The sequence below is a fragment of the Nannospalax galili genome, unplaced genomic scaffold (assembly GCF_000622305.1).
Source record: "Nannospalax galili isolate Female #2095 unplaced genomic scaffold, S.galili_v1.0 scaffold648, whole genome shotgun sequence".
Classification (NCBI taxonomy): domain Eukaryota; kingdom Metazoa; phylum Chordata; class Mammalia; order Rodentia; family Spalacidae; genus Nannospalax; species Nannospalax galili.
Genome location: NW_008360311.1, coordinates 6,749,781 through 6,776,653, shown reverse-complemented (window position 1 = coordinate 6,776,653; position 26,873 = coordinate 6,749,781). Strand labels below are relative to the sequence as shown.

The window sequence follows — 26,873 nt, the reverse complement described above, 5'->3', positions numbered from 1 at the left end:
TGCCTGCGTATTTTCAAGCCCTATCACAGACAGATGGAAACACCTCATACTTGTACCCTTGCTGATGTGATTTAATGAGCACAACATGCCAGGCACGGAGTTGGACATGTTCTGTCTTATGTTCAGTAAGTGTACTGGTATCATGTGTTCCAAGATATTAATCATTTTACTTTTATGGTAGGTAGTTGTAGTTATCAAGAAATGGTGCCAATATACATAGTATTTTCATATTTAGGAAATAAGTTTTACCAAAAACATTTTTATTAGAATATATTTTAATACAACACAAGACACAGCAATACACACCAAAAAACTGTGATGGTCTTGAGAAGAAAAGCCCAACAGTAGCATGACTCACAGCACCTTGAAGGATCCACGACACTGGAAACACACCCCACCAGCTCCCATCCCCACACATACATATGTACAGGTAGTTAAACAATGAAACACACTGAAGAATGAATATACCCACATGCACGCACAAGTTTTCCTCAATTAACACACAGCATGTTTTCCTTCACTTTACTCAGCTCAAACTCTGGATCTACAATGACTTCACACCTAACACTGAACATAGGAAAGATCACAAACACAGCACTGTGTATTCAGTGCAAAATTCACAAAGAAGTCTTTACAGTGTTTATTTAGCTGCAGCACACCCTTGAAAAAGCTCTGTCTACCTCTATATACACTAGAGGCTGAGGTCAGAAACAACTGGGAAGTGGACACTTACTTCCAAATTTTCCCAATTCCATCCATGGGAGCTCTGAAGGCTGTGCTGAGAACATACATTATCCACTCCCTACAGATAAAGTGCTCTCTGACTAAAGTCCCCACTGGCCCTGACACCTCACTGGACCCGGCAGTTGTCACTGTTCTTGGGGTCAGACCCAGCATGTGCACTAGGGGAGAGACAGCCTCGCTTGGGTCTTAGGCCCTCCCTGGGGCTCTCTGCTGAGCTTCTCTCAGGTACGTTACAGGCTGTGAGAGACTTCGTTGGTTCTGGGAAGACAGTGTGTGAATCCACTGGGCTCCGCTGAGTAATCTTGGCCTGCAACAAACATTCTGTTAGAGGTTGAAAATCACATTCACATTTTTGGTTGTTTTTGTTTCATAGGGGACTGAACTTAAGAGTATCAGGATACATATTAAGCAAGCAGTCCACCAGTGATATACAGCCCAGCCCTGTTTTCATTTTGGATTTGGGTATGGTCTCATTAAGTTGCCCATAGTAGCCTTGAATTCACTCTGTAGGCCAGACAGACCTTAAACTCTTGATTCTTCTGCCTTACCAGCCTTCCTCCCAGCTGGGATTATAGGTATGTACCACTAAGCCTGGCTCACATTCACATTTTTATGGCACAAAACTGGAGCACTACATCACCCTGGTGTACTCTCTTTTGTAGGAGTGCTGGTATTTTCCTCCCTGAGAACAGGAACCACCCAACATGAGTTAAAGATGTCAGACACAACTTCTAACAAGTCCCAAACTTCTCTTGACACCACTGATGGCCAAAGCCTTGGCTCTGAGGGCAAACATGGTATTTCAGAACAGAAAAAAGCCAAGACTGTTAAGACCTTTTACACACACTCCTAACACCCACAATGTGCTTGACTCAACAAACTCCTAAACTGAAAACAAAACCTGCCTCCTTGGTCCTGAATCCTCACTTCACTCACAATAAGCACAAACCAAATGCAGACAACTAACTTCACAGGACAGAAGGTGTGTTAACATTTCAAACACCTAGGATCTGTTCCCCACAACAGTGTTTAATCTTAATGGTGCTGTTGACATATTAGATTTGGAAGCTAGCTATCTGATAATAAAGGGGATTTAAAGAAGGTGGTGGGAAAGACAGGAGTCAGAAAAGAGAGAAGGGCTGGGGAGATGGTTCAGTTGGTAAAATGCTTGTCAACCTCAGTTCAACTTCCAAAACCCAGATAAAAAGGCTAGGTAGGGACTAGAGATGGCTCAGCAACTAAGAGCAGCAGCTGAGGTTCCCTTTCTTCATGCAGTTAAACCTTCCCTTGTGTTTTCTCATCAGGTGAGAGAAACCCTATTTCCTACCTAGTATAAAATCTCTTGTTCTCTCACATAATCTCTCTTCCAGTTTTGTGACCTACATGTACCTATGTAAATATGCACCTGAGGAATTTTAATAAACAAAACTGTTTGTTAATGTTAAAAGAAAAAAAGAAAAAGAGCACCAACTGCTCTTGAAGAGGACCTGGGTTGAGTTCCCACCACTCACAACCATCTGTAACTTCAGTTCCAGGGGATCTGATGCCCTCTCTTGTAGCTCTGTGGACACACACACTCACTGTACACTTACATACACATAGATGAAACACTAATACACATCACATTAAAATAAATGAATCAAAAAAAATTTTTTTAAGGCTGAGCGTGGTGGTATATGCTTATAATCCCAGAGACAAGCAGATCCCTGGGAACTGCACTCTAGACAGCCCAGTCTACTTGGCACACTCTAGACAAACAAGAGGCCATGTTCCAAAATAAAAAAGGGGCAGCAACGGGAGGCTGGAGGATCAGTAACACCAGGAATTCAAGACCAGCGTGCATCGTAACAGTGAGATAGAGCTAAAAAACCCACAACCAATTAGCTGGGCCAAGTCTGCAATCACAGCTACTCAGGAGGATGAGGCAGGAGGATGGCAAGTTCAAAGCCTGTCTGTGCTACAGCATGAGATCCAGGCCAGCCTGGTCAACTTAAGTGAGGTACTATCCCCACCACCACCCCCCAAAAATTGGGGACAGATGGCTCAGCAGTTAACAACACTGGTTGTTCTTGCAGAAGACCCAGGATCGAATCCCAGCACCCACATGGCAGCTAACAACTGTCCCTAACTCCAGTCCCAGGGGATCCGACAGCCTCTTCTGACCTCCGCGGGCACTGCACGATATGGGTGCACTTACCTACATGCACATAAAATAAAATTAATAAATATTAAAAAGAGAGAGAAAAACAGGGCTGGGGATTCAGCTTCAGCGGTATAAATGCATTCAGTCCTAGTTCAATCCAACTCAATAGTGTACACACAAAAACAAACAAAAGAGAATGACTCAATAAATAAATTATAATAAAACAGAGGAAAGGTTGTTTACAAGTGCAGATAGGCCTTCAGTAATGAAGTCGGGACAGTAACTACATGACAGACACTCGCTGAGCAGATGACTTCTAGGGACGTCCTTCTGAAGTAAGAAAAAGGAATGGAAATTATTTTTTCATTTATATTCTTTCCATAAGAAGTACGTGGCTTTAAAGGGCAGTTAAATACTTTTCATTACAGAAAACATACTAAATCTGGCCAGCACATCAAATCCCTGCAAAACCTGCTTCTGTCTCAGACCATGGGCGAGACACTGAAAAATGAGCAGCCTTGAAGACTAGAGTCTGTGGAAAATTACCCTTTGTGGAAAACTGAAGGGACAAAAACAAAACAAAAAACCAAGAGTTTTACTGGTACTACCATTTTTCCTTAAGAGAAATGGTGATGCCAAAGATACACATTTATGAAGAGATGTCAAGTCCTTAGGTTCAGAGAGAAAAGGAGAAGAGAAGAGACAGACAGATCACACGTAATAATGAACTGGGACAGCGAGGCCTACCCTAACTGACTGAGGTCACAGTCCTTGGCTGCTCTTTCCAGGCCCAATTTCTAACACTGAATTGAGTAAATTATATTCTGAACAGAATGGGAGCTGTGGGTTTGACCCTCATGTAGAAAGCTCTCAGAATGGTCTATAACCAGGTGAAGGATATTTCACCAGTAGGTATTTAATCTAGCAAGACAGTGATGCCACACCGCCTTACAGCACACTGGAAAGGAAACCCACTAGCAGAAAAGACAGGTATGACTCCCCCAAAACTACTCCTTGGCATTACTCTCAGGGTATCCTTGCCATTCATGGTGGGCTTATGACTTAGTGGCCAGCCCACCAAAAGCAGCATGTTTAGGGATTGAGTCTACAATCACCAGCTCCTTTGTCTCCAGAAGACTAGGGTTCCCTGGGGTCCTTCACCTCAAGCACCTAAGAAATAGAATGATCCACCCAATGCATTTTACCCACTTTCTCATCCGAATCGGTTGCACCACATAAATATCAAGATAGGAGTGCCCATGAGATTTTACGAAGGTGAGAGAACTCCCAATCACCCATCTAGAAAATGGCAGTCTATACCAGGAACTCAAACTCGACTCCCAGCCCAGTAGCCTGGCAGCTATCCCGGGGCTACTAGCTCTAGAGAGGCTTCCGGGCTTCGCTTGTTCAGGTCCCCTGCTGTCTTGGGGGAGTCAGCACCCGCTCCACGATGGCCTGCAGGGCTACTGGCAGCACAGTAGCTGAATCCAAATGAGAGGGGGAGACAACACAGAGTATCTAGGGGAAAGAGAAACTGCACAAAATGACATGCCCATTCTAACATGAGGAACAGACGTTTCCACTTCAGTGTGTGAAAACCTTAGGCACTTCCTAATGTAAATAATACAGATTAAGAACAAACACATTACCAGGTATAACTTGCAAAATAAACCAATGTGCAATGCACTGCTGTTCTGATACAATGTTTGGGCACAGAATCATAAAGAGGAGCACGCTGGCTCGCCTGACAATCACTGCATACAGGAGCTACTGTACTTGTGAAAAGCTTTTCTGGTTAGTTCAAGGTTAACAGATGGCACACTTAAGTTCTGACAAGGGCAGAGTAACTTCCCCAAATTGTACAACTTCTTGAAGCTACTCTAGCAACTTCCAATAATATCCCCATAGTCCCCAGTTTGAGAAAGATGAAACTTCTGGCAAAAGCAAGGGGATAGAGTTGAGGGAATAAAAGCATGAACCCAGGGAGGTTTAAAGCTTTATGAGCGTTGTCCTTTCCATTCTTTTATACCACCATACTGGAAGAGATCAATAAATAGAAAATAATAAAGAGTTTAGTCAGGCATGGTGGCACACATCTTTAGTCCCAGCATTTGGGAGGCAGAGGCAGGTGGATCTCTGTGAGAGCAAGACCAGCTAGGTCTACATAGCGAGTTCTAGGCCAGCTGGGGCTACAGGGAGACCCTGTCTCAAAATGACCAAACAAACAACAACAACAATAAGAGTTTAAGGTGCTAGGGGTGTGGCTCAGTCACTAGAGTGCTTGCCAGGCATGCACATGTGTGCCCGTTAAGGTCAGCACTCAGGAGGTGGAGGAAGAAGGGACACAATCAAGAGTTCAAGGCAATCCTTGGCTACACAGTGAGTTCACTGCCAGCCTGGGACACATGAGACCCTGAGGAAAAAGAAGAGAGGAGCACGTAAAATACACACACTCTATATACATTTCAGAAGCTGCTGCTATAATTATATTATTAGGAATAAAGATCAGCCAACAAATATTCCCACACTTTATTATTTTCTGGCATATTCCATTAGGTCACAGAGGTCATGAAGCTCCTGCCCTATCCTCAAGCCATAATGGTGACATCTAGGAATTTCTTTAGATGCTTACTGAAGTAGTACCTTTAGCAGAAAGAATGAAGTTCTACGCATCAGGAGCTGGTGGGAAAAGGCAAATGAATGAGAGTGAAAAACGACTAAAACCTGTGGGTCAGAAGGAAAACGTCCTCTAGATCCTTAGTCATGCTCGAAGAAGCTCCATACAAACGCACTGGGTTTTCTAGAATACCACCATTTCCCAGAAAGTTATTTATAAGCAACCCCTGGGGTAAGGGATGAGCTTATGCCTGATGATACAGTGATACACACCCCTGGCTTGCTCACTTGGGTCCCTGAGTCAGACAACACAGATTCAACCCTGGACCAGCAAACGAGATTTCCAGGAAGGGAGGCAGATGATGGTCAGTTTACCTTGTGGGATCTGCTGCCACCAGCTGTTGGTTTCAAGAACTCTACCTCATTTTCTTTGCCCAGAGTTGGGGAGGACAAGACTAACTTCTGTGCAGCCAAGCGGGGGCTGCTCCTGGTTGCCATGGTTGTTCTCCGAAGGATGTACGGGCTTGTCTTTCCTGTTGGGATATCGGCAAACCCTAGGGGCAGAAGAGCTGCTTGTCAATAAAGGCATTATTAGGCAAGCTGTTCTGGATGAAGTCCTGGTCCTTGTGTCTAAGCTGGTTTTAACAAAGAGCAAGAGAACTACAAAAATCAGTTTCTCCCACAGCACAGAGGACAATGTATCAAACCTCATTTCCCTGGAGGACCTCAAATATACTGGCAAATTAAGAGGTTATATCTTATTAGAAAAGTTTAAAAAACTCCAATGGGAAAGGATGGGGGGGGGGGAAATCACACTACACTGGAAAAAGTGTTCTGCTGCTTCTAGATGGATGCTTTATTTTGCATTTTCTAAGACCTAAAGACATGAGCAGGCAATATCATATAATTCAAATTAAAAAGAGAAACAGAATAACTGAACAAGAGGAAAGGTCAGCTCTTGTTTGAAGGGGGAAAATATAGACCAATGGTACTGCTAGGCAATCAGTCTCTCATGGAACCAGGAAGGAGGAGAGCGACCTCCCTAACAGTGTCTTCATATTTGCTCATGGTGTTGCTTCCAGGGAAGGAATTGATCTGACTAGTGGCAAGAAGAAAAGACTAGCCACAAAGACACTAGAGGACAGCACATCACACACAAGAGCTGCATTCACAGCTAACAAAAGTGCTTTTAATCCCTTACATATAAATCACCTCTCAGACAGATACTGCTAACTATTCTGGGACTACAGTTACTCAGAACAGAGGTCCTCCAACCAGTTTTGATTTCCGGGTATGTGGGCAGAATATCCAATCTGATCCAGAGTCTTTAATATTTTTTAAACAATAGCACAACATGAAGCTAAAAGTGGCCTACAGTCCTAGCCCAGGAATGTTCCAAGATCAAGACCAGCCTGAGCTACATAACTGTCTCAAAATATTAAAAAAAAAAAAAAAAAAAAAGCAAAATAAAAACAAAAGACTAAATTAAGAGAAAAAAGTCTGCCTGCGTGCTCGCAGATCGCATCCATTGCTATGAAAATTTCTAACTCTGACTCCCAGGGGGTCAGTGTCATCCAGCCTATTGTCCAGCTCATGTTATCCTTGATGAACCCATAAGCTAACACTATGTTAGGCAATTTCCTCAAGAAGGGAAATGTATATTGAAAGGGGTCCTTGACTTAGGAATTTTTCAATAAAGAAAAGAATTTGTAACTGACTTTTAACAGACATTTTTCAAATCTACCAGGTCTTTCTTTAGTGCTGTAATTAAACCTGGTCATTCATTTCTCATGACAGTACCAACTTAAAAATGGACTAGATTGGTGGCTGGAGAGATGGCTCAGTGGTTAAGAGCACTTACTACTCTTGCAGAGGACCTCAGTTTGGTCTCTACGTGGCAGTTCACAACTGCCTGTAACTCTAGTTCCAGAGGATCTGACACCCTCTTGTTGCCTCCACAGACACCAGGGACACACATGGTGCACATTCATACACACAAGCAAAACAGTCATACACATAATTGAAAAATTAAAAATGGACTAGGAAATGAACAAGGGGCCTCGTGCACTCTGAGCACATGGTCTAGCACTGAGCTGCACCTTCCTCATCACTGCTTTTGTAAACTATACATACCTTTCTTTACAACTTCTGGGAGGCCCTCTGGCTCAAACTCAGATTCTTCTTTATCCTCAGCAGAGTTAGGACCACTGTTAACTGCTATCCTACTTTTTTTAGACAATGTCTCTGGTGTGGAAGGTGTTAGCCCTCCACCATTGTCCCATATTCCACTGGACCTCTGCCTCTTGCCCAAAGATTTATTTTGGCCAGATGGTAACTTTGCCTCACTGGCACAGGTAGCTGGAGACAGTCCTGGAACAGATGAATTTAGCAATGGGGACCTTCGGAGTTGGCGTTTAGACTGCTGTGAACTCAGTAGAGCAACTTGTGTTTCTAGTATCTCTTTGGCTTTCTCTAATTTTTCATGGCTTATGAGTAGGGAACAGTACTTGTCCAAGTATTCATCTGCTTCCTTGGTTTTTCCTTCCAGAGTTTCTTTCAGCTCTTTGATCTCAGCCATTAGTTTACCTACGTCATCCACAACAGAACCTGTGGAAAATAAGTGACACATCATATGTAACCTGCTGCTGCTCCATTAACAATAGACACCATCAAGCAGATAATCTTAAGTTTGTTCTTCGAACTTTTCAAAGGGTTAAGGAGCACTATCTACTCATGTTCTTATAGATCAAACAACTCTAACAGGTAAGAATTGAACCCATCAACATTTCCAACTTCAATTTCACTCAACCCACTAAACTCCTTACAGAGTCAGTTACATGAAATCAAGGGAATTAACTTTTTATATCCCCTCTTCTCCCTCATCCTTTTTTTTCCTACAAGCTAATAAACAAAACAAGTCAGTAATGCTTATGAAGTTTCTATTGTATGGTTTGGGGAGACAGGGGTGGCCTCTGACAAAATATGTCCCAAAGGGCTGTAAACCATTTGGAAGCAGCACAAGGACTGATGGACACAAGTATGTGAGAGCCACATAAAGGAGGGAACATCAGTCACCCACCCACGAGGAAAACTCTAGAACTCTCAAGCCTACTCCAAGCACACTTTTCAACAGAAAGGGGACTAACTGCCATCAAGCTCTCTCCAGAGCGGCCACCCATATCATACTTGCCATCCACTATCAAGGTAGGAAGTGGTGGGTATGAGCGGACAAAAGTGACAGTTGATTATTAAAGACAAAAACTCTGTTCAAATGGTCACCAACAAACTCTTCTAGCCATTAGGTACCATCCGGTTTTTCTGCATGGAAATAAATTCTATTTCTAATGAAGGCCTCATCCTGAATCCTGGGATGAACTCAAGGCTAAGCACAAAGGTCAGAACTTAGAAAATCAGTACTCAAAGCTCTAAAAAGTTTCTATGCATGTACACTCTGAGTGTGCAAACTCCCAGAAAATGGTTTTGGGAAACAAATGTGGCTCAGCTAGCACCCACCTCTTTTCTGCTTCTGTGAAGCTTCAAGTTGAGAGAGCTCTTTCTGTAACATTTTCTTTTCTCCTTCCAGCAGTTTACAGGACTTGAGAAGCAACTTTACTTTCCCCTGAGCCCGTTCAAATTCCTTCTCTAGCTGACTTACATATTTAAAATGGTCTACCTACAAAACAGATGTAATTCCACTTAGAAATTTGAATGTCTTTTTATAAGCATATGGAAAAATAATTGAGATATTAAAGCATAACCGTATCTACTTATGTTAAAAACAGAACATCTAAGATGCACAAAACAAGCCCAGTCTTTGCTCAGCACCCTACATTTCCCTGACAGGCAATGTGGCTTTGTCTCTTTTGTCTGTTTTTTTGCAGCATCACAATACCATCATGGTTCCTAAGAAAATATCACATGGTCCCCAGGTTCAAGGCAGTCCTGGATGGTGGAGATTAGTACAAATCTGAGCCCTGTATTAGTTTGGGTTGGTTGTTCCCCCTGCCCCCAAGAAAAAAAAACTAAGAGTTTAGTACATCACAGACTATCTCACAGAAACTAAAGAGGAGGTACCAAATTAGCAGTGAATCTGCACTGGAAAAACTCACTTTGACGTTCTTCAGCTCTTCCATAAGCACTGTTAATTCTTTGGTTAGCTTATTTTTTTCTTTACTGAATTCTTCTTTCACCTCTGCTGTTTTCTGTATCATTTCGTGCATTTCCCTTTGAAGCTCTGCCTCCTTCCCAGTCATTACGCTCACCTGAAAAATCCAATCTTTGTTAGTGCCTGCTTTGGGTGGTCTGATCAAATCCACCACACTTTACTGTAATATATTCCACTTAAGAACATGGAGCCTGGCTGATCCTTTACGAAACCGTTCAACTGGTATTTACAAAACCTACTAATAAGCTTACACTTTCTTCTCAGCAAAAGTTTAAGAAAATATAGAAATAAGAAACAAGGACAGATAATATTATTAAGTCTTAAAAAAGTCCTTTATAAGGGTTTTCATTTGAATTAACATTAGTGAATACTTTGAGTTAGTGCTTTAGTTTGTTTAAAAAAAATTTTAAGGCCTTAGATTTTTTTATTTACCAGTCGAATTAACATTAGTGAATACTTTGAGTTAGTGCTTTAGTTTGTTTAAAAAAATTTTAAGGCCTTAGATTTTTTTATTTACCAGTCCTTAGCTGGCTACTAATCCCCCATGCCGCCCTAGTCTGCTGGAAACACACACACGATCACAGTTCTACAGCTCGGCCTGCCCTGGGAGAGGAAGCAGCCTGGTACCCCATCTCATCACCTCTGCATTAGCAGTCCTCTCCCTTTAAGCAGTACAAAAGCCTGAAAATCCTGGAAAGTACAACTCTGCAATGGACTGCATTTTCTGGATGTCCCCTTTTAATTATCTTTCCAGTAAAAATTTAAATTGAAAGAATCCCTTTCCTAGAACACCAGTATTGGGCTAATTTTTCTTTACTGATCAAGCCCCATCAGTCATCAGCTAACAAAACAGGACTCTGCATAAAGGGAAGGTATGAAAAACAACACAAAGCACCAAGTCCCCAGGCTACCTCCTGGAAGCCATGTTGCCACCTGTCTCAGTATCTTTTAAACATTCTTCCCCCTAAAGGTATAAACGGCAGAAAATGTCTTCTGACCCTAACTACTCTCTGTTATACTCTAGCCACAGTGGTTCTCAGGTGGTTAGGGGGTGTTTCCACTGTGACTACAGCACAAAAGTGAAATCTAAAGAGAACTGAAACTATGCATAAGCCTAAATTTCTCCTATGCACAGGCATCACATTAAAAACCTGATCTGAGTTACAAAAAATGCCCTGTCTGAACACGTTAAAGACACAACGGCCTGAGCTGACCAACCCAATGGTGCTACAGTTCAAGACTCCACAAACACAGCATCTTTTCAAAGTCTGAATCCACAAAGCAGAGACAGAAACTATCTAGACGTCCCTCCCTCCTGCCACTTACTCTTTCAACAAGGGACATTTTCTCCATTTTCATCAATTCAAGGTCACTTTCTAGATTCTTGTAAGAACGCTGCAGTGCTTCAAGGGTATTCTGCAAAGTGTCATTTTTGGACTGCAGTGCCTGGATCTTCTCCTTCAATTCTAGCGTCTGACTTCCCAGTTCTAGCTTCTGTTTCTCCCAAAGCTGCTGCTCTCCTTCCAGCTGGGAAAGTTTAGAGATAAGCTGTTCCCGGTCTTTAAGTAGATCTTCTAGTGTCCTGAACTCTTCATCTTTCTTCACCAGTTTCTGTTTACCATCTTCTACTTCTTGAATGAGGTCATTTACAGAAGACTGCAAAATAATGTAATTATTCTTGGTGTCACCAAGGTCCTGTAGCAACTGAGCCTTCTCAAGTTCAAGAGACCCTACTTGACTAGTCAGACTCTGTTCTTTGGTCTTATAGGCCTCTTGGTCATTGCACAAGGCTGCCATCCTCTCGTTTAGTGCTTTCAACTGCGTCCGAAGCATTTCCACTGTAACTTCAGATTCTTCTTTTATGTGTGCTTTTTCTTGTTCTTTTTCTTTCAATAAATTTTCAAGTGAAGAATTTACCATTTTTAATTCAGATACTCGCTCTTGCTCCTTTTGTAATTCTTTCATGAGACTTTCTTTTTCCGACCTTCTATTAATAACATCTAATTCCAAGTCCTGTAAGCTTTCAGCCATCCTTTGTATTTCTGCTTTTAGTGTCTGTACCTCTGCTTTGGAATTCTCAGACTCAAGAGTCATGAGTTCTTGGTTCTTCTCTGTCAGCTCCAGTTCTCCTTGAAGGTTTTCAACTCTGTCTTTAAGCAAAGCTGCATGATGCTGACTCTCCTTCAGTTGTTCTGTGGTGTGGAGGTGCTTCTTCTCCTCAGCTTCTAAGTAGACTTTTAGCTTCTGAATGCTATTTTTCAAGTGATACACTTCCTCCCCTGGCAGGTCTAGACTCTGCTCATGGGCAGTCTGGGTTTCTTGGTCATCAGACAAGGCTGCTACCTCCTCACTGAGCACTTTCAACTGCATCTGAAGTGCCAGCGCTGCAGCTTTAGAACCTTCTTCCATCTGTACTCTTGCCTGTTCCTTTTCATCTAACAGACTTCTAAGGGAGGAGAGCAGTCCATCTAATTCTGACACTTGACCTTGTTTTTCTTGTAACTGCTTTGTTAGATCATCTCTTTCAGACCTAACCGTGCCAAGGGCTAATTCAGACTCGCTCAGACTCTGGGTCATTTCATCCATTTGTGCCTTCAGGGTTTCTACCGCTGCTTTGGAATTCTCGGCGTCAAGAATGACCAGTTCTTGGTTTTCTTCTGACATCTGCAATTCCCTTTCCAGGTTTTCCACTTTATCCTTCAGTGAGTCATTTTCACGCTGGCTTTCTTTCAGCTTCTCCTCCACATGGAACCGCTTCTTTTCATCAGCTTCAATGCGGACACGCAGCTTCTCGATGCCTCTTCTCAACTGATGCACCTCCTCCTGGGTTGAGCCCAGCCTCCCTGCAAACTCTCCTCTCTCCGTGAGCGCTACCTCCAAGGCAGTGGACATGGCTAGCTTTTCATGTTCTGACTCACTCAGCTTATCCTGCAGATTTTTGGATTCACTGACCAGCGACTCTTTCTCTTTATTCAGTTGCCCAATTTGGCTTTCCAGCTCACTTGTTGCTGAAGATAATTCCTGCGACTCCTTCTGTAAATTCTGCAGCTGCTCCTGGAGAAGAGCCTTTTCTTTGGTCAGCTCACTCACATTAAGGGACAGAGTCTGAAGGAGTTCCGCTTTGTCCTTGACTTCGGCCTCTATCACCTGAATGTGATGGAGATTCTCGCCTTGCTGAGACTTCAGCTCCTCTATTTCCTCCTTTAAGGTTTTAGATATCTGATCCAGTGCCTTGTTCTCTTTTGACACATTATCCAACTCTCCATGAAGCCTGTCTCTCTCTCTTACGATTACAGACAGCTGTTCTTTAAGACAGACAATAGCTTTCTGCTTACTCTCATTATCTCTTTCTAAACACAGCTTCTCAGCTTGAACCATCTCTAAGTCAGCCTCCACAGAGAGAGTGTGATGCTCAATCGTAGCTTTCTCAGACTTGACCTTGGTCAGCTCCTTTTCCATGTCAAAAAACCTCTCTTTCCAATTGTCTTCAATGTTGGCTGCAGTATCTTCAATAACTTCAGTTAACAATCCATTTGCTCCCAAGTTAGAATCAAGGCCTTCTGAAATCTGGCACATCTCCTCGCTACAAGAAAAGGATTCCAAGTTTTCACTTAAGTCAGATTTTTCTTTCTTGAGTTGCTTAACTATTTTTTCCAATTGTATACATGTTTCAATCTTGATCTTTAGCTGTATTTCCTGTAAATTGAGTTTTGAATCTACCTTTTTTATTTCATTTAGCAAACTTTCAACTTTTTTGTCCCAGTCCTCTACTTCAGGAAGTAATCTCAAATTTTCATTTGGTGTCTCTTTCTGCAGCTGGGGATCCTGGATGGATACCTGATCGTCCAGAATATCCATGGGTACCAAAGCACTGGGACCAGAAAACAACTCAGAAATGTACTCTGAATAGTTCTGTGTTTTGTCTTCTGCTGGTGTCTCACAATTGGTTTCTGAGGACTGTTGTTCACACCTCTCTCCCGTAAGCCTGACTCGGTCAGTCTGAGTGTTCCCAGTTTCTAGAGCAAGGTCTTGCTGAACATTTTTATCACAAATCTGATCAGTGTCCCGCTTTGGTGTTGTCTCTATTGTTTCTGAAGTACAAACTTCTGATTCTTTGACATCATAGGTATCACTTTGGTCCTGAATAGCCTATAATCATAAAATATATCAAAAATGCAATTTTGTATTTCAGAAGAATCAAACCAGAATTAGCAGAATGAATTATTACTTTACAGAAAATAAAATATGGGTGCTGCCATGCACAACACTCCAAACAGCAAACTGTTCAGCACATTTTCCATCCTTCTCTATCTCTATCTGTCCAGTTATCACAAACGTTTGGTAGGTTCTAATGTGCAAAGCACTGCGTAAGATATTTATTAACGATGAAGACGACACTTTAGATCAGTTATTTTATCAAATATATTTAACACACTGAAACTGAATCTTTCTTTCATAGCTAGGAATGTTCTGGGTGACTCTAAATACAAAATTTCCTGTGATTATCGAATAAGAGGCTAACAAATGGCAAACAAAACAGCACAATTCTCCGTACTGACAATATTCTTTAGCAGAAAAAAGAAAGCAATAAGGGTTTATGACCTGATTATTAGCCCAAGGACTTTACTCCAAGAAAACACTTTCTTGGATAAACTGCTGTTTATGTCTCGTTTTCATCTATAAAGTAGGGAAGTATATGATTTTACTATCCTTACCACCACACATCTCAACAAGGCCTATACACACACACACACATATACACATCCGCTCACAGAGGTAGAGAGCAAGACTCAAACTGTACAACATTAGTAGTTAAGCTGGTTAACTAGAAAAGACAACCTTACAAGTAACTAAGCCAAGTATATATTCAATAAAGTAATTCTCTTTAAAAGACTGACACTGTATAAGATTTGCTGTTAGAAAATACATAAATGACTTCTTATATCTAACTTGATAACCATGCTATAACTTTAAAAACAGTCTGAAAGGCATGAGGCTAAATCTCTTTAATCACATTATTTACTGTTCATAAGCTCCAATTCCCAGTGAGAGCACGCATTCTAAAGACCTGATTCCACAACAACTTCCTCCAGACTTTAAAAACATTTTCACTAATTTCCCATATAATAGTGTATAAATCAAATCATGACAGACATTTATTCCTCAAATAAGGTTTACTCTTTATTTCCCCCCAAATGAGTTCTGATTGCCTTGGAAAATTTTTGTGAAGTTTTTCATTTATTTCCTTCCACATTCAAAAAATATTCTAATCTTGATTTTATGCTTATTTCAATTCAACAAACATTTACTGAGTGTTTACTAGGCATTCAAACAGAAAAAAAACATCCCAGGCACTTACCTCTTCCACATCAGTGCCAAGTAAAGACCGAGAACTTAAGTCTAGTCCTTGCAGTTGAAGCCGTGCTGCCTCAAGCTCCAGGGACAGGTGTTTTGTCTGCTTCCTCTCCTCTGCCAACTTGGACTCCATCTCCAAAGTCACACTTGTCAGCTTCTGTTGCCACTGTTCATTTTCTGACAAGTACTGCTTCCTGAGGCAGCCAAGCACTTTCCTCTCAGAACGCAGTAACTGCTCCAGCTCTCGAATTTCTTTGCTTTTCATAATCCTTTGACTCTCGATTTTCTCTTCTAGATTCTTAAGTGACTCCAAGCACATCTGACAGATGATCTCAAGTTCTTCAACAGTCCTCAAAGCAGCAGATGGGATTTCCTTCTCAGTCAGATTCTCTTCCTCCAGGCTGCTATAAGATACTTCATCTACATTACAGGGATTTGCTGAAACATTCCCTTCTAAATTACTTAGAAGAGATGTGCTTCCTGCTTGTTCTAAAACATCTTCATAAAGAGAGGAATCTCCAAAGCTTGTCAGACTAGGGCTACCTGTCATTCGTGAGCATGACAGGGACAGAGTACACCCACCCTCAGCTCCAGGCTTCGTCTCCTTTATCAAGTCACCCTGCAAGTGTCTCAGATTCATTGACAAAACAGAATTTTCAGCTTTTAATGTGTCCACATAGGAACATAGCTCTGACATCTTCGAGCTCACTTGACAGTGCTGATCATGTAAAATTTTGTGTTCACTTTGCAAGCATGAGAATTTCTCCTGTAATTCAGCAAAGTGCACTCGAACTTCCTTGTCTGACAAGGTCATCTGTTCACAGAAACTGCTGCTGTCCAAAGGATTCAAGAACATACCTGTGTCGTCTCGTGGCTCATTTTGCTGACCACTAAACTCACCACCCGGCATTTCTTTCATGAACTCACTCTGGGGAAGACCACTGTCCTCATTCAGTCTTTCTACTTCATTCACTGCTTTCTCTACCTCTTCTGCCATCTTGCCAGTTGCCATGAGGCACTGTGATCGTGAGTCACTCAGTCCAGATTCTAGTCCTAGCTTTTCAACCTTCAGCACTTCACACATTCTCTCTAGCTCATTCAGCTTGTTCACTGCTGACTGTACAGAGCACTGCAAATGCACATTCTCATTTTGACCTGACAGCTCATGAAGCACTGAGATAAACTTTTCCTCTGCATCTACTTCACAGTCTTTAAGGCCAACACTTCCGTGTGACTGACTGCCTTGTAAACCTCCAGTCCTTAATTCTCCTCTTACTGTCTGTAATTCCTGCTGCAAGCTTGCTTTCTCTTTTTCACTTTCTTCAAGCTTTACTTCCAAAACATTTATCAAAGCTTCTAGTTGGACCAACTGTGGCTTGTAGTTTTCTGGAGAAGTATCTTTAAAGTCAAGATCCATCTGATTCTGGGAAATACACTTGTTTATCCCGTCTTCTGTTTCGTTCACAGAATCCCTAACTGGTTCCAATTCTGGATGATACTCATGTTTAGTCTGTGTTAATTCCATCAGCTGCTCATTCTCTTGTGATAAGCCATTGACTTCCTTTTGCACATGACTTTGCTCTTCCTTTGAAGTCATACTTTCTTGTTTTAAGTCATCACCCTTAGGATCCTTTGTTGAGCCTATAATGTCTGATCTCAGAGTCTGCTGCACTATCTCAAATTCCAGTATCAATTTCCTATTTTGTTCTTCAGCAAAAGCCAATTTTGTTACAAATTCTTGTTGTTCCTTTGCAAATGTTTCCTTCAGCTGTTCCAGTTCGTTTTTCCTACTTTCACAAACACCAGTGCACTCACTGAGCAAGCATTCTAATTTAGCATTGTTTTCTTGTGCTGTTTTGTATTTTTCACTAAGCTCTTCCAATGCCATTTCAGCTTCTTCATATCTTTGTGATAAAAGTCTTTCTTGCTTATATTGATCAGATAACTCTGAAATGCTTTTCTCTTGTTTCTCTATACAGTTTGAAATTTTCTCATTTTTTTCAAGTAAATTCACTTTCTCCTGATTTAAGTTTTCATTAATTTCTTTGAGAGTCCCATTGGCTTGGTTTAGCTCTTCAATTTCTTTTTTGCTTAGAGAAATGATGGAACTCATTTCCTTTTTCTCTGACTTCAAGGTTTCAGATAAAAGTCGTAGCTCCTTTAGAGTGTCTTCAAGCAGAGAGTTACTCTTTTTTAGTTCTTGAATCTCCGTTTGCTCAGCTTCTAATTTTTCTTTCAAAAGTTGCAGCTCTTTTTCCTTGTTCTCAAGAGTTACTAAACTTTCAGCAACGGTATTCTGATGAGCAGAACACTCTTCCTGCAGTTTACCAATGCACTGACTTGTTTCAGCCACAAAACTTTGATGCATCTCTTCTGCTTTACTGAGATTTTCTTCTATTTCTCCTTTGATTCGTACCAACTCCTCGCACTGCTTTTGCAGATTTGAGTTCATCTGCTTTTCAGATTTCAAGGAAATTTCAAGTGAAATTACTCTACTTTGTAAGAGGGCTGAATTTTTTGGACTTTGGTTTGTATCTTCAAGACAGTCAGTCCTTTCTGGAGACATGCTTCCTTGTTCTTCCATTAGATTTGCAAAAGAATGACTTACTATAGGCTGCTGTTCAAAAGCCAAAGAACTTTGCTGTTCCTCAGATGTTACTAGAGAATCTGTGACATGGAGCAAACTTCTGAGGCTTGCATGTTCAGCATGCAAGTCTCGGTACTGTTGCTCTTTGGTTAGTATTTCAGTTGACAGTAACTGAAGTTTGTGTTCTAAATCTTCGACCTGCCCAGTGAGCTGATTAGTTTTCAAACACATGTTTTCTATTTCCTTCTGATGTTTCTGATCTGAGAACTCAGCTTTCTGCTGCAGTTCCAGGTAAGCTTGTCTCTGTACCTCGGCCTCCGCCGCCTTACTGTCTATCACATTGTGAAGATTTCTAATCTCCACATTTAGGTTTTCTCTTTCCATCTCCAGTGTTATCACTCTCTCATTGTACTCATGACTTTTCATTTGTTGTGTCCTGAGGCAAGTTTCTAAGTGGTTAACTTTACTCTGCAAGCCTTCCTTCTCTGATTCTATCTGACTTTTAAGTTTCTCATTTTCACTTTTCCAGTAGGAAAACTGAGTTTTGTCTTCTTTCAATTCTTCGCACTCTTTCTTTTTTAACTCCAAAGCACTCAGTAAAGCTTCAAATTCTTTCTCTAACTTGTTTAACTTGTCACTCAATTGTTCAATGTGATGTTCCCTTTTCTTCAAGAGGTCTTGAGAACAATCTCGCTGCTTTTCCAGATCAGCTAAGGCAAATTTTAGTTTCTCTAAAGTCAGTGAGTTTTCTTGCTGATTTATTTTTTCTTGAAGATCTCTTAACACGATTTCCTGAGAGGTGTTCTTAGCTATTAAAACAAACAAAAAGTTATCAATGGTTTTAGTAAATACCCACTCCTAAGAATTCTAAACTCTACAGTTAGGGTATAATTCAGTGGTAGAGCAGTTGTCTAGCATGGCTGTTCTTCAGCACGGTAACAAGCAACAAAAACATTTTCGTAACTCTGAACTTAACACCCATATACATAAAGTACTTAGGTCCTTTTTTGCTTTAAGACACAGTCTCACTAAGTAGCCCTTGGTTGGCCTGAACTCACTATATAGACCAGGCTGGCCTCAAACTCAGAGATCAGCCTGCCTCTGCTTCCCAAGTGCTGGGATTAAAAGCGTACACCACCACACCCAGCACATGGGTCCTTCTTGGAAAAGTAGGTCCCCTAATAATGACCTAAATTTATATGAAGAGAGAGAAAAATGGACAAACGGCCTGGAACTCGCTATGTAGACCAGACTGGCCTCCATCTCACAGAAATCCACCTGCCTCTGCTTCCTGAGTGCTACCATGCCTGGCAACATTTTGAAAAATAGTAATACATCTGATAATCTTCTCTCAATTAGCTTAATAAAACTGTATAAATCAGCAAAGAAGTCATTTCCCTGAGCAATTTAAACCACTTTTTCTTTGCATATGTAGAGTATTTCAAGGCAAGAATGTCATCCACATTCCAAACTCTCCATAGTAAGGGGAGTGAGGGAATTTGAGATTCATCTGGAAGCTCTACCGGTAACCTTGCTTGCTGCCCCATTGACAGCCTCACTATTTGGCAGAACTTTCACTCAGAAGTAATGAAAAGCTTTTGGACTCCTTGTGTATGTTGTGAAGGATAAAGCTGACAGTGATAAATAATGGTAAATAACAAAAGATAGTATGTAATTCAATGTAATCCTAAATGGAAAGCCACACATATTTCTAAACCACCAACCCCAAACTTACTCAATGAGAGTTGATGGCTTGTAGATCAGCACCACAAGGGTACCATTCTACTTGAGACCTCAAAATGACACTTTTGATCAACCCCGAAAACTAACCAAGTCATTACACATTCTTATAGTTTTCCCTCAGAAAAGCTCAACTGGTATTTCTACTAGCTGCCATGAAAAATGAAAGAAATCTCAGGGATTTAAGCCCAGTTACTTAAGCTAAGGCTGAAGGATCACTTGAGTCCAAGAGTTCTAAGACCAGCCTGGGCATTTTAACCAGACCCAGTCTCAAAGGAACCAATAAAAATGAATGGAAATAAACAGTCGTCATAGTGTCACTCATTCACAGGTCAGAGTTCAAAGAAATACTATGTGCAAACACCCCAGGTTTAAAAAGAAAAAAAGTTATGTAGGGGCTGGAGAGATGGCTCAGTGGTTAAGAACGCTGGCTGTTCTTGCAGAAGTCCAGGGTTCGAATCCCAGCACCCAAATGGCAACTAACAACTGTAACTCCAGTTCCAGGGGATCCGACATCTTCTTCTGTCTTCCGTGGGCATTGCACGACAAGGGTGCACTTACCTACACATAGGCAATATACACATACACATAAAATAAAAATAAAATATTTAAAACAAAAAAGAAGTTATGTAAAAGATAAGCTATAAATAAATGTGAAACAAATGATGGGTTCATTTGGTATGCATAGCATAAATCCTGGCATTGACCCCAGGAAATAAAAATCAATCAGTCAAGTAAGTCATCAAACTACAATGGTCACTAAGGGGTTGGAAAACATGTATTTAATACAGGATTTTTCCACTCTATGGAAAATGGTAATGAGTGAGAAGCTCCATGCAATGAATAAACACATTTGAGACACAACAGACAGCACTCTAGGGCCAGAGACTGCACTGTCAATTTAATATTGTGTGGAATATATTTACCCTTCTGGTTTCAAAGTGGTGAAAACTGCATTTTGGGCTTCAATATGTGCCAATTTTTAAAAGTTCAACCATCACTCTGAAAACTAAACAGTGGAAGAGGCAAACTTTTCCATCAACAGCAGACATCTTTTTGGGTGAATACATAGAAAAAGTCCTGGGGGCTAGAGAGATGGCTCAGCAGTTAAGAACACTGACTGTTCTTACAGAAGACCTGGGCTCAAAATCCCAGCACCCACATGGCAGCTAACAACTGTCCCTAACTCCAATTCCAAGGGATCTGACGGCCTCTTCTGTCCTCTGTGGGCACTGCATGACACAGGTGCACTTACTTACATGCAGGCAATACACACGTACACATAAAATAAAAACAAGAAAAAAAAATTTTTTTTTTAAGTCCTAAGTTTATCCAATGGCTAATGCCAGCCATCTTCCCTTCTGGGGATAATACTTAAGAAAGCTCTGAACAAAGGTGATGTCTCAGGAAGTAAAGGTGCTTGCTGCCAAGCCTGATGACCAGGGTTCAATTCCCAGAACCCACACGGTGAAAGGAGAGAATGGACTCCCACAAGCTATCCTCTGACCTCTACACACATACACAGATACAAACACACAATAAATACATAAATAGGAGTTAAAGAGATGTCTCAGTGGTTAGGAGCACTGACTGCTCTTACAGAGGACCCGGGTTCAATTCCTAGCACCCACACAATGGCTAACAACCATCCATTACTCCAGTTCCAGGGCATCAGACACCCTCTTCTGACCTCCACGGGCACTACGCAACACCGGTGCACTTACATACATGCAGGAAATACACTCATATACACAAAATAAAATTAATAAAATATTTTAAAATAAATAGATAAACAGACCTAGGAGCTCTAAGACTTACTGCACTCACCTTTCATTTCTTCTGCGAAGTTCTGGCTCTGATTCAAACACACTTTGACTTTCCCAAGTTCTTCCTCCAGGTGGCAGACTTCTCGGAACCTTTGCTCCAACTGACTCCTAAGGAGGCTGTTTTCCTTCTTCATTTCCTAAACACACATTTAGTTTATGATATTTTTTAAAATGCTAAAGATAATCACAGATTCTGCCTTTTAATAAGGATCCTTAGCAGAACTATCTGTATCTCACTTAGGCAGGAAATCACATTTTCCTTTCCAGTACCTAATGGAAGTAGGCATTCTTACTTGAAACAGATTACATCATGAAGAGAAATCAAACAAAAGCAGACTCCAAATCTGAGAATGATCTTTTTCCTTCTAGAAAAATATTTCTCCAAATTTTCTGGTTGTGATTCTCTCCATTAAAAAGTCAGCTCAGAAGAAAAAGCTTATTTACAAGATTGTCAAAGCCAAAAATGCCAAGTTCCTATCAAACCTAGTTTAAAAAAAAAAAAAAAAAGTATCTTTGCAAAGAGTTGATGTGATGGTAAATCATAATGTTCCAATGATGAATTTTTGCTTTTCACTGCAAAACCACCTTAAAATTCAGTATCATTAGGGTGTCTTTACGGATGAAATTGCCGTCAATAAATACAAAATCTATAATGTTAAAGACACTGAAATGTGCATTATAACAAAGAGGCTCTGCCTTCAGCAGCAGCACACTCCATGTGAGAAGACATGTTCCTAACCATTCAATACACACCTAATACAGCTAACCACTAAAAAGACACTAAGTCCTCCATGTAAATCAAATGATAGAGCACAGCACTCATCCTGGATGAGATTTGAGAGTTCACAGGTGGAAACATGTTTTTTGGGTGCTTGACTGAACAAGCACCACCACACACACACACACACGCAGAAGAGCAGCAGGTGCACATGTGCAGCTCCACACCACTGTCTTGGGAGACCTTTAATAGTAAAACCAGGCAATTTATATGCCAAATGGAAGCACTACTGCCCCTTAACCATAAAAGACTGACACAATGGACACTACAGATACTCTAGTCATACTTGAAACTTTGGGGGATTGTTACATTTATTAATTTTGCATGTTCATGGGGTAAAGGAAACATGCTATGGCATGTGTGGGGAAGTCAGAGGACAACTTGTGGGAGCTGGTTCTCTCCCTCTACCATGTGGGTCACAGGAATCAAAATGAGGTAATCAAGCTTGGCAGTAAGTGCCTTGGCCCACTGAGCCACCTTGCAAGCCCTCTGAAATTTTTAATGGTTCTCATAGCTCCTAAAATACATTATCAACTTACATTATGCCCCACCCTCTAGTATTGGCATGTCATTACAAAATGACAGAACCAAAGTACCTCATATCCTGTAGGTGAAAGAAATTCAGGTCTATTTTTTAAAAGTTGCATTTCAAAAATACCTGAGTAGGAAGACATATTTTGAATCTTAAAGAAACAATTAAGACCCATCCTCCAAAAGCCTACTGCACTGTTCGAAAACAGATGGCCCTGGCAATGCTATGTTGGAAGGCTGCCTTCAATTATCAGTCTGGTTACTACCAGCAGATGGGTACTGGTGTAACAAAGCCAAATCCAAGAAGAGGGAGAATCTGGTTAGTAGAAAGTACTTGAAAACTTGCTGGCAGCTGCTGTGTTCATGTACATACATTCATTCCATCATTAAAATGAGACAGAACCTGGTGTCAGTATTACACTCCTGTCTGCTATGTCCTGATCCTGTCTTGCTTCCACTAGGAAACAGACTCTCCAGTTAAGATATCAATGAGAACTAAAGGGCAACTAAAGAGATCAAGACAGAGGCCACAGTGTGCATCAGTCAGGGCTCCAGTTCACAGGGAAATCATGGTGAGACAATGTAAAACTTATTAATATTACCATCAGTAAACAACAGAAAATGTAATCACTTGTTTCTTCTTCAAGCTCAGAATAATCACACATCTAATGAGGTCACAGATGTGATAGAAACACTCTGCAAACGTAATGGGACACTGCTAGTAGTATGTCTTTCTAAAATGTAACAACTGCAAGATCATCAGCGAAGGTGAATGAGGTCAACACTACAGAGTAACTAGAAGTAACCACCTGGGTTGGCTTCATATTTTTATAACTTGAAAATTATTTTCACTCTTAAAATTAATCACCTCAGACAAAGCACACAAAACTGAGTGCACCTCCACAGGAAGGTGAAAAAGGAGAAAAGAAAGCAAGCAGGTACTACGAAGGCGAGGTGGAGGGATTTACATCTGCATGTTGGTGTTCGTCTGTGTGGTCTCTGTCTCTCTGTAACTGGAGACATTTAAATGAATAGCAAGCTCAATGGAAAGATTAATGTGCCTTTCTCCATTCTGGCAGAAGCTTTGTAAATATTTATTTCTAACGAAAGAAATGTTCAGCCAATCCTGGGACTCAGCAGGCTTATAATGCTATGGATATGGCCAACCCAAGAATTTTAAAAGGCCAAAATTTAGAAAATGAACATCTGAAAATGGGTGTGCAGGCTGCCACCCATGAGCAATTAGTTTTCCACGAGGCTACTGCCACTTAAGTCTTGATTGGGTAGCTCATTAGCAACAATGAGTTAAGCATACAAGGACATGTTCTCCTAGGCATGTCTTGCATCCTCACATGATTTGTAAAATTGGGCACTACTATGGAAAAACACAACAAAAATCTCTATAACCACAAGCCAGCATTAGAGCTTAGCAAGCATTTCCACTCAGATCAACTTCGGTTTAGGAGCAGCAAGGGAAGCATCGTTTCCTAGGGCCAGACAAAACAAATTCCAGTTAGTGTGTGGCATTTCCTGATCCCATCCATGAGCAGAGCTTAATCCATCCCCTGCTGGGGTAAAGGCTACGGATGGATGCAAAAGATGTGTTTTCTCTCTTCTACTTCATCACTCTTGCCTGCCAGACCAAGCTCCTTAGAGGGATCTAGTATAACACAGATCCCCAAGCTTGGAAAGGTCCCCAAGCAAGTGTTTCCTCATCCTGCCTGTCAAATGAGGGTATTGCACTGCCAAACCCAGTGGGATGGGCTGGCACCAGAAGCCGGGTGAACAGCTTATCTAAACCTCCCATTCACTTTGATTCTAAATGCTAACTTTACCCTGATTGGGCCATTAAATCACATCTCCAGTGCTGATACTTTCCCATTGTGGGCAGCTTATTGGTTTACTAAGCATGGTCAAGAAAAACTTCAGTACAATTGTCACATTATTTCAGCATCCAAAACCTCTAAGCATGCTGAACTTGTCCGTACTCACTTACGATTGGATACAGAAAGACACCCAAATTGGTAGTACAATGGAATGGGCAAAATTTTTAAATGTGGAAAGTCTCAAATACACTGTCTCCTGGTCACCACCTTCTGTGCCTGCATGCGACAGGAAATAATGCTAACATTAAAAGATTATGGTACTTGTGAAAGGAAAGCAACAAGCAGGTGGACTTTCATGATTTACTGAGCACTTATATATTGGGCACTGGACCAAGCACTTTATATGCAATATTTGACTTAATCATGAATATAATCTTCAAAGAGAGGATGTTATTTGCACCTGTACGCAGACTAGAAAGGATAAGCCATTATCCCAAGGTAACACAGTAGGTGGGTGGCCACAAAAACAGTCCAAATTCAGATCATGCTTCCTCTAGAGCCACCACCACAGTTAGTCCCAAGTTCTATCAGCACTCTGATCAATCACTTCTCTGGTCCCAGCCACAGTTCAAATTACAAATGCCAGCCGACTTTCAATTCTAACTATGATCCTCAAGAAAGATACATGAGTAATATAAACATTAAGATGAAGAGTAAATTTATACCCAGGCCCTGTGCTGGGCACTTTCCACATATGACTGTCTTCATTTGACATGCAAATCGATGAAATTTAAGTGAAACAGGGAAAGCATTTAATGCAGAACAGCCTGGAGTAGGTGACAGCCGAACAGGCCAGACCCCGTGGGGATGAAGGAAGTCTTCAGAAACACCTGCAGGACTCCAGCCTACTACTATGGCTTGGCTCAGCACGTCACCTTAAAGGTGTTTAGACTCTGAACCAGATGATAGTTTTACAAAATGTTTCCGCCAGGCAGCCATTCTAGTCACGGGAGAGTTCCTGGCTAAAAGGGAAGCTCACAGAGGGAAGAGCTCTATGCCAGTCTGCCTGTGGAAATGTTAGCAGAAGCATCTGTTGGTTGGTCTCCACTGGCCAAAAGGCAAACATTTATTTTGCTGCAACAAACACACACTAGAAAATGTTTGCAGATGAACCCATCACAGGATGCAACTGGCAATTTCCACTTGGGGTGAAGGAGTTGAGTCCCCACCCCCACTCTCCAGCAATGCTCCCCCTTTGTGGCTGGATTCTTTAATAACTACCTCTTGGCTGTGACAGGTGTTCTCATTTACAATGTGATACACTCTGCAAGGTCATGGGGACAAACATATTTACATTTTTATCACCTAGATAAGGAACTGCTCCTTGTAGAGGAAATGTTGATTCCTTTAATCTTTAGCAAATCACAGACCATCTAAAGACTAGTGGGAAAACATTCTTCTCTGTGATGATTGAGGGAGAAGACACCTCCACTCATCCTTGGTGGTTGTTCTTTGCTGATTTACAGCTTTATTCAATTGTCTCAGTCTATCAGCTGTTCCTAAATGCTTTTTAATTAAGCCCTTTTAAACTCCAAGATGTTAAGATCAGAGAAAAGCCAAACAGATGTGCTAGGGATAAAATCCCATCAGTAGGCTGCTCAGAAGCCCGCATCCCCTTGTCATGGGACAAACATGAACCTCCAAGAAAACACTGACGGGACTATATTAGGGCCCCTCAGACCAGTGCTCACGGGTTTTTGTTGTTGCTTTGGTGGGGTTTTTTTTTTTTTGCAATGCCAGAGAACTCGGTAGTTCAAGCATGCTAAACCACATGTTGACCATTGAGCCTTTTACTTTAAGATTTTTAAATTTAAATACCTAATAAAGATACTTTCATTCCTTTAAATCTATGATTGGCCATAGGTTAACATCCCATCACTCGAAATCAACCTTTAGAAGAGATTTAAGACGCGGCACTGAGGACATGGAGGCAAGAGGACTACAGGCTCCACAGCCGCCTGGGACACCTACAAAGACTGTCACCACCTAAGACTTATGAACACAGCGGAACAAGGGGGAGAGAACACTAACACATCTCTCAATGCTCATCAAGGAACAGAGGGCAAGGAACCTAGGGCTCAGGGAGTGGAAAGATTGGAGAGAGGGGCTGGGAAGGGGAGAGAGCGTGGAAGACTGCAAAAGCCAGGGGAGGAAGTACATGGAAGTAAGTCTTACAGGCTCCTAAGACCTGGTTCATATGAACTTACAGCAGTGGTGTCAGCATACACAAGACCCATGCAAACTCGAGCAGACAAAAACCCAGCACAGAACTGTGGAAATGGACAGCAGATCCCAATCTTAGCCAGAGAACTATTGGCACTTGATTACTGCTGGGTGAAGAAAAGCTGATGATCTTAAAAAAAAAAAAAGGGATTCGAGATAGGCTGACTAGACCTCAGTGGATGAACTTGTACTTAGGGACATGTGGGTACACTTGACTCGACAGGTCTTAACATAAATGACAGAATGCTTGAAATCCAATGCGGGGCTATGGGAGGGTGC

At 41.4% G+C, this 26,873-nt stretch overlaps 1 protein-coding gene across 1 annotated transcript in view; it reads right to left on the bottom strand.

The window, feature by feature from the left end:
- Positions 1–230: 230 nt before the first annotated feature.
- The window catches only part of Cenpf (centromere protein F), a 51,514-nt gene continuing 24,871 nt past the window's right edge, over positions 231–26,873 (bottom strand). Inside the window, exons 11-18 of the mRNA XM_008824860.3 lie at positions 21,178–21,313; positions 15,028–18,419; positions 10,995–13,817; positions 9,613–9,765; positions 9,017–9,176; positions 7,637–8,110; positions 5,879–6,057; positions 231–1,051 (exon numbers count right to left, since the gene is read on the bottom strand). Coding sequence (XP_008823082.1) covers positions 851–1,051; positions 5,879–6,057; positions 7,637–8,110; positions 9,017–9,176; positions 9,613–9,765; positions 10,995–13,817; positions 15,028–18,419; positions 21,178–21,313 — 7,518 coding nt within the window. The 3' untranslated portion in view covers positions 231–850. The remainder of the gene's footprint in view (positions 1,052–5,878; positions 6,058–7,636; positions 8,111–9,016; positions 9,177–9,612; positions 9,766–10,994; positions 13,818–15,027; positions 18,420–21,177; positions 21,314–26,873) is intronic.